The sequence below is a fragment of the Durio zibethinus genome, chromosome 10, assembly GCF_047325235.1.
Source record: "Durio zibethinus cultivar Kanyao isolate XHJ-2024 chromosome 10, ASM4732523v1, whole genome shotgun sequence".
Classification (NCBI taxonomy): Eukaryota; Viridiplantae; Streptophyta; class Magnoliopsida; order Malvales; family Malvaceae; genus Durio; species Durio zibethinus.
Genome location: NC_143171.1, coordinates 22,919,541 through 22,934,107, shown reverse-complemented (window position 1 = coordinate 22,934,107; position 14,567 = coordinate 22,919,541). Strand labels below are relative to the sequence as shown.

General features: G+C 29.2%; 2 protein-coding genes across 2 annotated transcripts; one reads left to right on the top strand and one right to left on the bottom strand.

The window, feature by feature from the left end:
* The first annotated feature begins 8,573 nt into the window (after positions 1-8,573).
* Positions 8,574-9,598, top strand: LOC111293107 (uncharacterized). The gene is made up of 3 exons (XM_022885848.2): positions 8,574-8,921; positions 9,004-9,118; positions 9,365-9,598. The coding sequence occupies exons 1-3, from the start codon at positions 8,719-8,721 to the stop codon at positions 9,407-9,409; spliced, it is 363 nt and encodes a 120-aa protein (XP_022741583.2). The 5' UTR covers positions 8,574-8,718; the 3' UTR covers positions 9,410-9,598.
* Positions 9,599-9,951: 353 nt separating this feature from the next.
* Positions 9,952-14,063, bottom strand: LOC111293106 (protein CHLORORESPIRATORY REDUCTION 7, chloroplastic-like). The gene is made up of 3 exons (XM_089766943.1): positions 13,861-14,063; positions 10,956-11,083; positions 9,952-10,417 (listed from the first exon to the last, which is right to left on the bottom strand). Exons 1-3 carry the CDS (start codon positions 14,039-14,041, stop codon positions 10,142-10,144), a joined length of 585 nt encoding a protein of 194 aa, XP_089623069.1. The 5' UTR covers positions 14,042-14,063; the 3' UTR covers positions 9,952-10,141.
* Between the last annotated feature and the right edge of the window lie 504 nt (positions 14,064-14,567).

The window sequence follows — 14,567 nt, the reverse complement described above, 5'->3', positions numbered from 1 at the left end:
TTTATGATAGAGTGACTCAAAGGGGCAGCAACTTGTCTGGTGGATAATGGCACAAACCCAATAGTTGAACAGACAATAAAGCACTCAATCACTTGATCTTCAACTCGTTGTTGCAAAATTGGGCTACAAAGTTAGTCAATTGAGAAATAATTTAAAAAATTGTTGCATTATTGATGTTTGATTTTGAAAAGGTTGATCTAAATTTGTTAACTTGAGAATTCAGAGCACATGCTAAAAGTATAAAGGGAAAATTGCATAGTCTTGACAACATTTCACAACTATCATTACAAAACTTTAGAGTTTCTTTCAGTGAAAAAGATAAAAAAAAAAAAGAAAAAGTAATGGTAGGTACTAAAAATTGGTCTCAATACAAATAGTAGGCCACTTTCAGTTTCAACTTTCAAGCCTTAATTGGCATTTGATTTTTTTAATTAAAAATATTATTTAAGTGGGGTTGCAATTAGAGATGTAAGTGATATTTGTGTGCTCCTAAGTTATTTAGATTTAATTAGAAAAAAATTTAACTTCATTTGATTATTGTTGAATTGATTTTGAATTATCAAATGAGTTAGAATTTCAGTATGTTAATGTTTGTTTTGAATGATTTATGAGCTTAATTAAATTTTTTTATTTTAATTAATAATTTATGATTTTTTATTTAATACTTGTAAAAATTTTCAATTCAAATTTGAGTATAAATAATTAAATTTGAAATCAAATATAATAATTAAATTTATTTTTTACTTAATAAATAACTTAATTAAATAAATTCGAATAGTTTAGATTATATCTTAAATCAAATTTGAATTAAAAAATAAAAATCAATTGAACTCAAAATAAATTTTGAGCATTGACGTTAATATTAAATTCAAATTTTTTACTATACCAATTTAGTTAAATTCAATTACAAGAGTTATCACCATGAAATTTTGGTGTAATTAAATTATAATAATAAAATATCACATTTATTCAATTAAAATATTTAAAATAAAATTTATCTATTTATGTATAAGATAGGATTTAATTAGGAATAATTCGAATGAAAATTAAATCAAATGTAATATTTAGAACTCTAAAAAGTGAATTTGTCATTATATCATATAAGTTAAAAGTATTGAATTTTTTGTTGTGTTTTATTTTATTATATTTAATAATTAAAATTTTAATTTATTTACTTTTAAATAAAAATAACAAAAGAAAACAATTTCACATTATCGTTTACGATAAAATAGCAATTTCTCCTTTTCATTATAATAAATGAGAGTGTTGCTTCTCAAAGTTTCTCACAAAAGGTTTGGTATCTGAAGATGGGTCAGGTTAGGTGTTTGGGCAGGTGGCAGATCAGAGCCACATTTACGTTGATGGATGCGAATGAGTTGTGTTTTTTCAAGAGTGCAGGGACCTGTTAAGCACACGTGCCTTTGATATTACCCGTACTCAATGTCCAATCACTGCTGTCCAAACCTAAATTTGGCATTTTATTTGTTAGTATTTATTTTTTTATATTAAATATGATAAATTTTAAAAATACTTAGGTCAATAAGATTTATTTTTTATTTTTATTAAAATTTAAAATTATTTATATATTTTTGCATTTTTTTTCATATTGAATCATGGTGTCTTGAAATTGCAATGTCCAGCTTAATTTGCCTTATTATTACATCGCCCAAATCTTGTTGCATGGCTTAACGAATCTCTACATGTTTAAACAGTTCGATCTCTTTTCTTTTTATCATGGATTTCATTAGCTCTTGTTGTTCGTATCAAGAATGGCGTTCTTCCCATCTCTGGGGCGCCTGTTTGTTTTTTGATTCATGACCAACTGAAGGCTTTCCCTAATGTCTCTTTCACTGCTATTTCTAGAGATGTTTATTGGGCTGTCGATTGGATTTCTAAAAATGCAAAGTTGAGTTATTCTTTTGATGATTATTTTTGCAATCTCCCTTACAATTCTATCGAAGGATGTGATCCTCTTAGATTTTTTTTTTTTTGAATGAATGAAAGTTTCAGTTTCATTAAAAAAAAGGACAAAATCTGGATGTAAAACATTTTTCAATGCCCCAAGGAAGAAATCTAATAAAGAAAATGTTAGCAATGATAATATTAATATATAGATATGTGCCTACTACTACTACTACTATAGTTGAGAAAAAGAAAAGAAGTTTCATTTCCTTATTAATCAGACTATCATTGATTTTTAAAAAAATCTTTAAAATCGTTTGAAAAAAAAATTAAGTCCAAACAAAAATTAATTTGAAATACCCATATTATAAAAAATAATATAAATATATATTGAAAATGTACAAAAGTCAATTCATAGTGGCAACTTCACATATCCTTTCCGAATTAACTGATTAAGCACAAGGAAAAGATTTGAAAAAGAGATTTAAAATTTTTCATTTGAAGTAATACTTTGTCACTTCATCTACAAAGATTAAGATCATGTAGGATAATAAAAAATTAATGGGATTTGGAATTAAAATTTTACTCTTTATCAAATCTGGTTATCAGTAATTGTATAATTTGTACTAGTACACATTAATTAAGCCAAAAAGAGTTGAAATAATTGCTGAGATTTTGCCACTTTATGACTGGTTGGGGATGCTATACAAAGTAGAAGTAGGCCCTTATCTACGTTACTACCACTACAAGGGATTAAACTTTTAATGGCATTTTTTTTCACATTTAGCGGCGTTTATAAACGCCACTAAAAGATTAGCGGCATTTATCAAAAACGCTGCTAAGAGTGCTGCTTATTCTTGCGTCCAAAAAAATTGCAACATTTTTAGAAAAATGTCTCTAACTTGACGATTTTTTTATCATAAAATATCACTAAATTTAGAGGCATTTATAGTATAAAATACCGTTAAATTTAGTAGCATTTATAGTAAAAAGTATCGCTACATTTTGGCAATTAAAGGTATTTTAGATATAAACACCGCTAAATTAAAATTTTTATTTTTTTAAATTTTCTTTTAATATTGATTATTATCATTAAATAAAAAATATTAAAAGAAATAAAAATGAACTTAAATTTACAAACTAAATATTATAAATACATAATTTGTTCCAATATGGATTGAACACAAAGTTTAACACATTCAATAACATTCAAATTATTTTAGTATATTAACCAAAAATTTAAAATGTATGAAATTGATGATTGCAAAGATTTGAAATATTACCATTTGATGAAAGATTTTTCCTGCCCTGGTCACTACCATCTTCTGTTGTTAATGGTTTTCATGCACAACAAATCTTTTCAAGTAAGATTAAGTTGTTTCATCAAACACCTTGATCTAAAAAAACAAACAATACAAATGCCAAGATGAGATGAAAAAAAAAACATAATAGACTATTTCATAATGGTTTCCTAACAATATGTTTGGATTGTGGGGAAGGAAAGGAAAGGAAAATAAAAGAAAGTAATGGAAACAAAAAAACCTTTCCTTTGTTTGGATAAGCTTTTAATTTAACGCTATTTTTGGATAAATATTAATAAAAGAAAAAAAAGTTTTTTAAAGGAAAGAAAAAGATACATGTAACCTTTATTTGGATAATTAAATTAATAAAGGAGGAAAGAAAATGAATTCTAACAACTATTGTTTGGATAAAGAGTGAAAAAGAAAGAAAATGATTCATTATAATAATTTTTTTCAATTATAACCTTTCATTACTTGTGATTTTAAAGCATTCTTGGACCATGATATATTTGCTATCTTGTCTGGCTTTACAATTGTTACTATATCAATGATTTTTAATTAAGTGAAATAAGAAGATGTTTTACAAATATGCATTAATGAATTTTGAGTTAGTCTGGCATCTCATAAACACAAAAAATATATCTATTTATATTCAATCATTCATCAAAATCGAATCACCAAAAAATTATAAAAAAAAATGTATATTAAAAGATATATATGAAACTTACTTGAAAAAAATATTGCTTTAAAAAAATTATAAGATGATTGTGATCTGCTTAAGTTTTTTTTATTAGGTTTTTAGTATTAATAAAAAGATAAACATAATAGTCTTTTTATAAAAAAAAAAGTTTTTCAACTTTCCTTTCCCTAGCTTTTCCTCTAAATTGGAGTATTAAAAAAATTAGGTTTACGAGGGAAACCAATGGTTATTTGGTTTTTACTTCTTTTTCTTTCTTTAAATTAAATATTTATCCAAACAAGAGAATGAAGGTTTGATTTCCTTTACTTTCCTTGACTTGACTTGACTTTTCTTTCCTTCCTCTCCCCCCAATCCAAACACATTGTAAAGGAAATGAAAGAGGTAAAAACTCAATAACCCTTGATTTCCCCTATAGTCTTCACTTTTTTAATACCCCAATTTGGGGGAAAAGCTAAGGAAAAGAAAGCTAAAAAAAATTTATTTTTGTAAAAAGACTATTATATCTAAATTTTTATTAATACCAAAAGCCTAGTAAAAAAAAATAACTACATCACAATTTTCTTGTAATTTTTTCAAAGTCATCTTTTTTTTTTCACATATCTCTTCTACTATAAAATTTTTTTATAATTTTTGGTGATTTGATCTTGAATAATGATTGAATATGAATAGACATATTTTTTAAGTTTATAAGATTTCAAACTACCTCAAAATTTTTTATTTTTGTATATAATATATTATAGTTTAAGATGTCAGCAATTTTAGGACATTATAGAAAGAAGAATGAGAAAAAGGAGATGTTTCATTGAAACACAATTAACTTGGCTATGATTATTGGAAGAGATAGGAATTGACTCACAACAAATCACTACTGCTTACCTATATTTTATTGATAATTCTGAGAAAGTAAGAGCAGTACTTAGATGCCATATGATAAAAGAAAGGATGTCGTTGAAAGGTTGGTGTTTGATTCATCTAGTCATTAAAAATGTTAAAATTTTCTTTGCTACATAAGTTTTTAATTCATTGAAATAAGTTTATTTTTTGTAGGACGAAAATATTTATTTTTTATTTTAGTAAAATAAATTTATGTTGGACAACTATATAGTGATATGTTATTACTTTTTGTTTGGTGCAAAAAGGACATATAATTCACTCATATATAATGTTTTTATGTGATTGCATTTTTTATATTTAATAGCTTTTATATGAATATATCATCAAAGTGATAATGTGCTAAAATTTTAATAATGGCCAACAAATCTATCAAATGCATGTTTGTAAAACATCTTTTTGTTTCACTTGATTAAAAACTACTGATATAGTAGCAATTGTGAAGCTAAATAAGATAGCAAACATATTATGGTTCAGAACTACTCTAAAATCACAAGCAATGAAAGGTTATAATTGAAAAAAATTATTATATGAATCATTTCCTTTTTTTTTCACTCTTTATTCAAACAATGGTTGTTAAAATTTCTTTCCTTTCTTTTCCTTTATTAATTTTAATTATCCAAACAAGGGGTACATGTATCCTTTCTTTTCCTTTAAAAAATTTTATTTTCCTTTCTTTTATAATATTTATCCAAACATAGCATAAGGATATCTTGAATGAATCAACAAATTTATGTTAACAAATAACAATTTTTTAGTAATTTAAAAAAATTCGTTGAAAAAAAAAAACTAAACCTAAAATTTCATTCATGTTTGTAACTAAATTCAATGGTCAATTTCTGTTCTATCTTAAATTTTTCTCACCAACTAAAAAAACCAAACTCAGAATTATAATAACAAAATAAATTGGTAAAAAAAAAAAAAGCCAAACACTGAAAATTGTCACTGTTGAAATGGAGCTTACTAAAGGAGCTTGAATGGTGACAAAAACACAATAAATTAGAAAAAAAGTTTAGCAATTTAACCCAACAAATCAGACAAGAAGTTTAGAGATTTGACCTAAAATGCAAGAAAGCTAACTTGAAATTTACAAAAAGAAAAGGAAAGAAGATGAAAATTGACTACAAAATAACTGTAACTTAGGCAGAAAACGAGAAGAAAGCGACTCAAAATGAGCAAAAATGGAAGAAATGAAAAGGGGAAAGAAAAGCAAAAAAAAAGGTTTTGTGAGTTTGAAATTTAAGAAAAATTTAATAGTAGGAAAGTGTGATTATTGAAGGCATTTTTTGCTAAAAATGCCTTCAATAATCCCCTTCAATTTTTGTTTAGAATTATTTAAGGCGTTTCTAATCAAAAATACCTTCAATAATTCCCTCCAATTTTTTTAGAGATTATTCAAGGCATTTTTGGCTAGAAAACGCCTTGAATAATCTCTTATAAAAATTGAGTAGGATTATTCAATGTGTTTCTAGCAAAAACACCTTGAATATTTTTAGTTAAAAATACCTTTAATAATCCATTTCAATTTGTTTTGAAGATTATTCAAGGCATTTTTAGCCAAAAATGTCTTGAATAATCTCTTTCCATTTTTTTGAAGATTATTCAAGGTATTTTTGAAAAAAAAAATACTTGAATAATCTTTTACAAAAAATTGAATGAGGTTATTCAAGGTGTTTCTAGCAAAAAATACCTTGAATAATCTCTTTTATTTTTTTGAGAATTATTCATGGTATTTTATGCAAAAAAAAAGGCCTTTAATATTCTTTTTCCTTTTTTTTTTTTAAGATTATTCAATGCGTTTTTTGCTAGAAAACTCTTTGAATATTTTTTTACAAAAAATTGAATAGGATTATTCAAGGCGTTTTTTGCCAAAAACATTTTGAATAATTCCTTTCAATTTTTTTTTTTTGATTGTTAAAGGCATTTTTGGTGTTTTTGGTTAAAAACATCTTTAATAATCCCCTTCAATTTTTTTTAAAAATTATTCAAGGTATTTTTGACAAAAATGCCTTGAATAATCCATTTTCATTTTTTTATTATTGAAGACGTTTTTTACAAAAAAAAAAAACACATTCAATAATCAACTCAATTTTTTATGAAAAGATTATTCAAGGCATTGTCTGTCAAAATCTCCTGTTCATTTTTTATAATTGGATTATTCAAGACATTTTTTGTAAAAAAAAACCTTTAATAATCACTTCAACTTTTTAGAGAGAATTATTCAAGGTGTTTTAGTTTATAAACACCATTAATTTTTGTCTTTAATGGTGTTTATAACAACAAACGTCGCTAGTTAAATATTTAATGATATTTTGATAAAAAAAAACGTCTTAAATTTTTTAAAAACACGAAAGCTAATGATATTTTTAAGTAAAATACCGCTATAAAATTATCACTAATTTTTTATTTTTTTTAGTGTACCTTGATAATTAATTAAAGAGATTGATTTAGACAGTTGGACTATACATGTGTTAGCTGTCCAAATGGACTAAACAAATTAAATAACTATTTTTAAGAATGAACCCTTATCACAATAACATACTAATTTAATCTTTGTTATTGTCAATTAATTTTAAATAAAAGAATAATAAATATTGCAGTTTGCAAACCATAAACTATGAAATATTATTAAAATGGCTTTGATAACGAGTGCTTTTAGGTACTTTTTAAAGTTAGTTAATATAATAATAATAATAATAGTTTTATATTAAATTTTGATAATTTTATTTATGTTTCTTAATGCATTGGATGAAGATATTATTGCATACGATCATTTTAAAAAATGTTTTAAGAACACTCATTAATAAATTACAAACAAGAGTTTAAGCCATCAATGAAAAGAAAAGTAAAAAAAATGTAATTTACCCGAATTTATATTTTTCGTAAAATAGATTGCTAAGGTCCCATTTAATTAATTGATGCTTTTATTTATTTTATTTATTGTTTTTTACCTCTTATTTTTATTTTTTTTTCCTATTAATTTTTATAAAAAAAATGAAGCAAATAATAAAGCATCAAAGGAAGCTTAAGAAAATTATTAAAATAAAAGGGAGACATATAAAGCTCAATGAAACTATTATAAGCTATTAAATTTTTCCATGATTGTGGCCATGAAAGCTGGGTCAGAGTCCATTATTCTAATTGTCCAAAATTAAAGAAAAAAATTGGGGACCTTATCTAATTTTATTAATGATGATATACTTAATTATACTCGTGTGAAATGAAATTATGTTGTCTTGGTAGACATATAGTTGATCAATTTAATTAATTTGATCACCAGTCAAATTAGGAGACTCCTTTGCTTATAGTTTGAGAATGGGTCATCAAAGCTATAAATCATTCATGACGATTGATTGCAGCGGTTCATTATATTTATTTAATGGTACTTTTAAAGTTTATCAATATATTATTTATAATAATATTTTTATGTTAAATGCAGAAGTTTATAATTAATGTGATGTTTCAATGTATTGTGAAAAAATATTTTCCTAATATGAAATTTTTAAAAAGCGTTTTTCAAGGCGTTTGATAGCAAACTTTTTATTTTATTTTTTATAATGAGACAAAGGATATGTTCAGCTTTGTTTGGCTCTAATTAAATTGGACCAACGATGTTTTCTAGTGGGCCATATGCTAAAAATACCAAAACCATAAGCCGACATGTAAATTCCTAATTTTATTTTAACTCGCAACGGCTAGTATTGGCCATTTGATCCTCAAAATTTGACCGTTACAACCCATGCATCCTTTCATGTCAAAACCCTCACCCCCCCACCCCACCCCCCAACCCCCACCACAAAAAAAAAAAAAAAAACCTCTTTCGATTTTATTAAAAGCTTTCAATTCAGTATATCTCTTTCTTCAACCCCACTGAAATTTAATGCTCCGTTATAAAACTTTCTCATTAATCTTATTGTTTAGAAAATGCTTTTCATATCAATGGAGCAAGTGATGGAAAAGCCCTTCAATAGTAGTCCAATTCAATCTGAAAATGGTGGATTGGAGAACAAAACGCCATCCCAGAATCAGAAAATTGATCAGAATTCTCAAGATTCCGACAAAAATTTGAGAAAAACATGTACTCCAGATAGGCTTAAAGTTCCCAAGGCATTTAAGTACCCTGAAAGGTAAGGAACTGTACAGATTTTGATCATGTTTGAAGTGCTACTGTTTCATGAATGTGTAATTTTACTTCCTGTTTTGTTTCAGGTATAGAAGTCCAACTGATTCTATTATGTCACCCGTTACAAAAGGTCTTCTTGCAAGAAACAGGAAAGGTGGTGGTGGCGGTTCACTCTTGCCACCTAGTCTAAAACAAACTAAGGTAAATTTCAAAGCTTATTGAAGATTGTAATCTTGCTACCCTTTTCTTCCTTCTTACACTAGAGAGTTGTTGATTGTGAATTCAATACTAGGATCTCGCAGGACCTTCTTTGATTAGGCAGCAATAATCATTAACAAATTTAGGATTTCTATGTATGAAGTTTATATGATCATATTTAATGTCATATTGAACACATCAGTAGTTTTTGTTTTTTCAAGTTATTTACTGTATTTGCTGATGTTTCAGATTTATGAGTTGCGTGTTCAAGATGATGGTGTTTCTCAGAATTGAAGAACTGATGATGGTGGCTGAGAGCTGAAATTAGATGGATTCTTGAACTTGATGAATTTGTCTGAAATGATGTTAATTTCAATATAAAATTTACAATTAAGAAAAAAAAAAAAAAACTATGGGATGTATCTCTTGAACCCGTTTCTATTTCAATTGATCCAGTGAAAGGGGCCTCTTGTAATTTTGGTAGAGTTTTTGTATTGTAATGATAATTTTGCTTACTAATCATCAATGTTCAAATGCTTCACGTGAGACTGAAATAAGAAACTTAGGTAAACATGATCCATTCTCATTGTGGAGACATGCTAAAGACGATAATCATTATGACTGGCATGCCTGCTGCCAAACCGTTAACCGGTTGATTTATTGAAGTGGTAGAGAGTCAGTTTTGATACCGGCAGTAGATATTGGGATTTCCTGGACTCGAGCCTCAACACTAGGTCAAGAGGTTGTTGGCTCGTAGTTTCTTGGAGTGGGTGGGAAGTCAATTTTAGGCATTCAGACCTGATAAATATGCATTTAATGATGTTAAGAGGATCATGTAAATTGGTAAAATTATATTATGCCTCCATTCTTATGTGGGAAATCCATTTAAAAGCTTAAGCAAAATGCTTCAGTGTACGCTTCAAATGAATAAACTGATGGCTAGCACTGTATTTAGCACCCAGTCATTAAGAATGAAAGTAGAGATTTACATGATTGCTAGATGGTCAAGACATACGGCTGCTCTTCTCACTCTAGTCGAACTTCATACCATTGAATCGAACCAACATCTCCATCTATTTCAAGTTCACAAACAGACCTTACTAAGTAAGAAACAGCATCATCCATGTTCACAAATCTTGCAAGGTCCGGTGGAAGGGTCTTCCCAGGCCAATTTTCAAGCCAGCCCTTTAACTTGGCTTTCAGCTCGTCTTCAGAGACAAACTTCTCATCTTGTCCAGGTTCTAGTAGAACATACGTTTCAGTCCTTGAATATGCTGCCCTCCTCCTCCTGCTTGCACACATCTGACCAAAAGTAAACTCCATAAAGATACCCCAGAACCAAGAAGGCTATGTTTTAAAAGTTTAGGATGCTTCCTCTTCATTCCCCCCCCCCCCCCCCCCCCCCTCTCTCTCTCAAACACTCCTCTTCCCAAAGGTTCAGAAAAATGCACATTCCCCTGAAGATCATTCTAATAGTAATATGAATAAAAAGTAAAGAGCTTACTGGGAACGTTTTAAAAGGCCCCAGCTCAGAAAAAAGATATCAGATTACACTTAAATTATCACCGGTCATAGCTTACAGGGAATCGTCCCATTTACCATAGTTAAATAGAGTTTTGCAAAAAAGGCTTTATAATTAGTCAAGATCAGGATAAAGATGATATCTTCCAAATCATCCCAGGTCATTAGAAATGTTTTTATCTTCACAGTTTCACTTGTGTGCCATTACAAGTGGGTAAGTGTCAGAACTGCTTAAACCCTAAACCCTAAACCAAGCAGAGAAGATCTATAATGATAGCCTTGGAATGAAAATGAGCATTTGGAAAGAAAAAATATTTACCTTCACAGCATAGCAATGCTGACTCCCCGTTTTAAGAAGTTTCACATGAAGAGGACTAAAATATTGATATCCACTTACTGAACTTGCTTGAGCAAATGGTGTAATAGTGTATCTTGATAGAAAATTACCTGCAAACAAGGGGAAGTAATGATATCATTAGCAACATAATATAGCCCTATCTCTCTTACAAAACAAGTCATACTCTTTGCACTCTGATTATCAATTTGAACAGTGATGCTGTTCTGTAAAAAATATTTAAAGTTTATTTAGACAACTTTCAAGCCAGATTTCTTCTCCTCAATTCCATAATTAAATTCCAGGCTTAATGCAAAATAATTAAAAGACAAAAAATTTCGTTGTGTACAAATCAGTAAAGCCCATTTCAATTCCACACACAGCAAACTTACCAGTCGCCACTGCCTAATTTTTTTCTTCTCTTTGTTCTATGTAGAGTCCAAAAACATTGAAAAAGCTGATGCTGCAATAACTGAACAACAGTTGACTCAAATTGTAGCTAATTTGCTGTTAATCATGAGCTCAAACCCCAATTTACTGTTGACATCATGACACTAAATACCTGTGAATAAATCACATCACAGCTCTTCAATGAATGCCACCTAATTAAATGCTTCAGATCAATTTTAGTATTAAATGAGGGCATAAACATCTGGACAGCTTAGGTATTCCTGAAGCCACCAAACCAAGACTAGAAAATGTGAGAATCTGATGTGGTAAGCAGATAGTTTCATACTACATTATGAGCCTTTAACCAAAGATAGTGACAAATAGTGTAGCAAGAACTAAAGAATGCCAGGGATACACAGGCTTCCAACAGCAGAAGATAGTAAAATGACAAACAGATCTCCAAGACGATCCCAGCCAGAACTTCATAATCAGAGCTACAGAGTCTCTCTATGAAGAATCCATCAAACTAGAATTTAGGATTTCCATAAAAGTAAGCAGGTGTCAAGGATGCAATGGGTAGCTGGAAAGCAGTTAGCAGCATCACCTCAGTATGAGTTATTATTGGACATATACCAAATCAAAAAGTTTAAGATACATCTCCATCTTCATTAGGAAACAAAGTATCATCTCTGAGGGATAAATACCCAACATCCTTCATATGATCTACCAGTATGACAATCACTTCACATATCTTTTCTATCTGAGAATGGCCTTTGTCTTTCACCGCAAATTCATGTTGTACATTCCTCACCTCAATCCAACTATAAGCAGCTTCTTTTCTTAGACCTATTTCCTCAATGAGCCTTCTCACTGCTTGGGAATCATCCCATCTTCCAGCTGCAGCATAGATATTTGATAACATTACATATCTGGCAGCATTCTCCGGTTCCAGTTCAAACAGAGCCTCTGCTGCCCTCCTAGCTAGATCTAAGTTACCATGGACACGACAAGCACCCAAAAGAGCACCCCACATACCAACATAATTTGGTCCATTAGGAGTTCTCTTAATCACATTCATCGCCTCCTCAAGCCTATTTTTCCTTCCAAGCAAGTCAATCAAGATTGCATAATGATCAGACCCAGGGGTCACACCAAAATCCTTTTGCATCAAGTCTAAAATCTTCATTCCTTCAGAGACTAGACCTGTGTGACTACAAGCAGATAATGCCCCAAGAAACGTGACATGATTGGGCATTATGTTTGCTTTTATCATCATTCTGAACACATTAAGTGATTCCTCCCCATGCCCATTTTGAGCAAACCCAGTTATTAATGAATTCCATGAAACAACATCCTTCTCATGTATCCTCTCAAACAGTAATTTAGCTGAGTTCATGTCTCCACACTTGCAGTACATGTCACTTAAAGCATTAAAAACAAACTGATTCAACAAATCAGGTCTACTGCCAACTCTAACTGTGTGTCCATGGATCTGTTTACCTTTTCCAATAAGTGCTAAATCCGCACAAGCACTTAAAACAGAAACAAATGTGTAAGCATTAGGCTGCACTCCAGCCTCTATCATCTGCCTAAAAAGAATTAACGCTTCATTTCCATGATTATTTTGTGCAAAACCCGTGATTAAACCAGTCCAAGATACTGTATTCTTAATCGGCATTTCATTAAATACACTACAGGCATCCTCCGATCTAGACACTTTAGCATAAGCAATCACCATAGAAGTCCATGAAACCACATCCCTTTCACTCATTTGATTAAAAATCTTATAAGCACTATCCACCTCCCCACATTTCCCATAAGCATCAATCAAAGCATTGTAAACAATCAAATTCAACTCCAAACCAAAAACTATCATAAAGCCATGAACTTGACACAACAATCTCGAAGCACCTAAGCAGGCAAAAGCACCAACAATACTTACAACCGTACAGCCATCAATAACCAAATGATCACATTCATTTAGCATTTTTTTGAACATGATTACTGATTCTTTGTAAAACCCATGTCGGGAAACCCAGAAATCAATGAATTATAACTAACATGATTTCTCCTAGGCATTTCATCAAACAAGTCACAAGCTCTATCAAAATGACCATGTTGTGAGTACACAGAAAGAAGAATGTTCCAAGAATATCTGTTTTTCACATGAAGTTCATCGAAGGCTTTTTGGGCACTTTTTATTTCATTGAATTTCGAGTACATGGCTATAAGATGGTTGGTTATAAAGGGCTTAAAGGTTAGAGCTTTTTTGATAAATTGTGAATGTAAAAGTAAGCCTAAATTCAAGTTCTTGTCTTTTATTGATCTTGAGATGAGAGATTTGAAAAAATAATCAAGACCCATATCTCCTTTCATTTTTTTTTTCTTGTTTTTGGGGTTTCTTCTAGTTGATGAAGTTCATGACAATTTTGAAAAGTACAATTATATAGCTTAAAGATTTTTTTTTAATAAAGCTTAAAAGGCCAAAAGCTAAGCTTACAGTTAAAGAGCCGCTGAAGCCCATTGTTGAACAGCATTTTCTCCGTCGAAAAATTATTGCCCGCAAGATTTAGCATTTCTTTTTTTGTGTGTGTTTGTTGTTGCAAAATAAGTGTAAAATGGTGAGGAAAAAGATGGCATATGCTTTGTTTAACACAGGCTTTAGGCTTTGAAGATAACATGATAAAAATTGTATGGAACTTTGCTTAATATATGTCTGTCAGTTTCTAGTATATGCCCTTAATTACCCTGATTTTTTTTTCTTTTTATAGCCATAAAGGGTGGAAACTTTTCAATCAGCCTTGCAAATGCCAAATCGTGCCTAAGTAGTTTGGGCGATTATCTTTATTTTTTATTTTAAGAAATGTTTTTTTCTTCAATTTAACATATTGTTTTATATTTATAAAATTTAAGAATTAGAGAAATTTTTACTTAATAGTACCATGATTATATGTTGAAATTTTTTGTTTTTGTTGGCTATTTGAAACTAACGTATAATATCATGCATTCAAACTATATAGTTTTTTTTTTTTTTTTAAGTATTTTGTCATAAATAGCATGACGAATTTAGGATGTTTTTGGGCCGAAATTAGAACATTTATTTGTGAGACAATATTCCAGTTTTATGTTGTGAAATTGGTTTTTTTTTTTTTTAAGTTTTATGAATATTTTGATATATTAAAAAGGTGGGAAAAAAAAGAAGTACAA

What these genes read in the sequence shown, in the direction of transcription:
- LOC111293106 (XM_089766943.1), bottom strand. Translation starts at nt 14,041, where the DNA reads ATGTTATCTTCAAAGCCTAAAGCCTGTGTTAAACAAAGCATATGCCAT. An exon ending in GCTTCAGCGGCTCTTTAACT is followed by an intron (nt 11,084 to 13,860) that starts GTAAGCTTAGCT and finishes CCTTGTTTGCAG; the next exon opens with GTAATTTTCTATCAAGATAC. An exon ending in AGCATTGCTATGCTGTGAAG is followed by an intron (nt 10,418 to 10,955) that starts GTAAATATTTTT and finishes ACTTTTGGTCAG; the next exon opens with ATGTGTGCAAGCAGGAGGAG.
- LOC111293107 (XM_022885848.2), top strand. Translation starts at nt 8,719, where the DNA reads ATGCTTTTCATATCAATGGAGCAAGTGATGGAAAAGCCCTTCAATAGT. An exon ending in GCATTTAAGTACCCTGAAAG is followed by an intron (nt 8,922 to 9,003) that starts GTAAGGAACTGT and finishes GTTTTGTTTCAG; the next exon opens with GTATAGAAGTCCAACTGATT. An exon ending in CTAGTCTAAAACAAACTAAG is followed by an intron (nt 9,119 to 9,364) that starts GTAAATTTCAAA and finishes CTGATGTTTCAG; the next exon opens with ATTTATGAGTTGCGTGTTCA.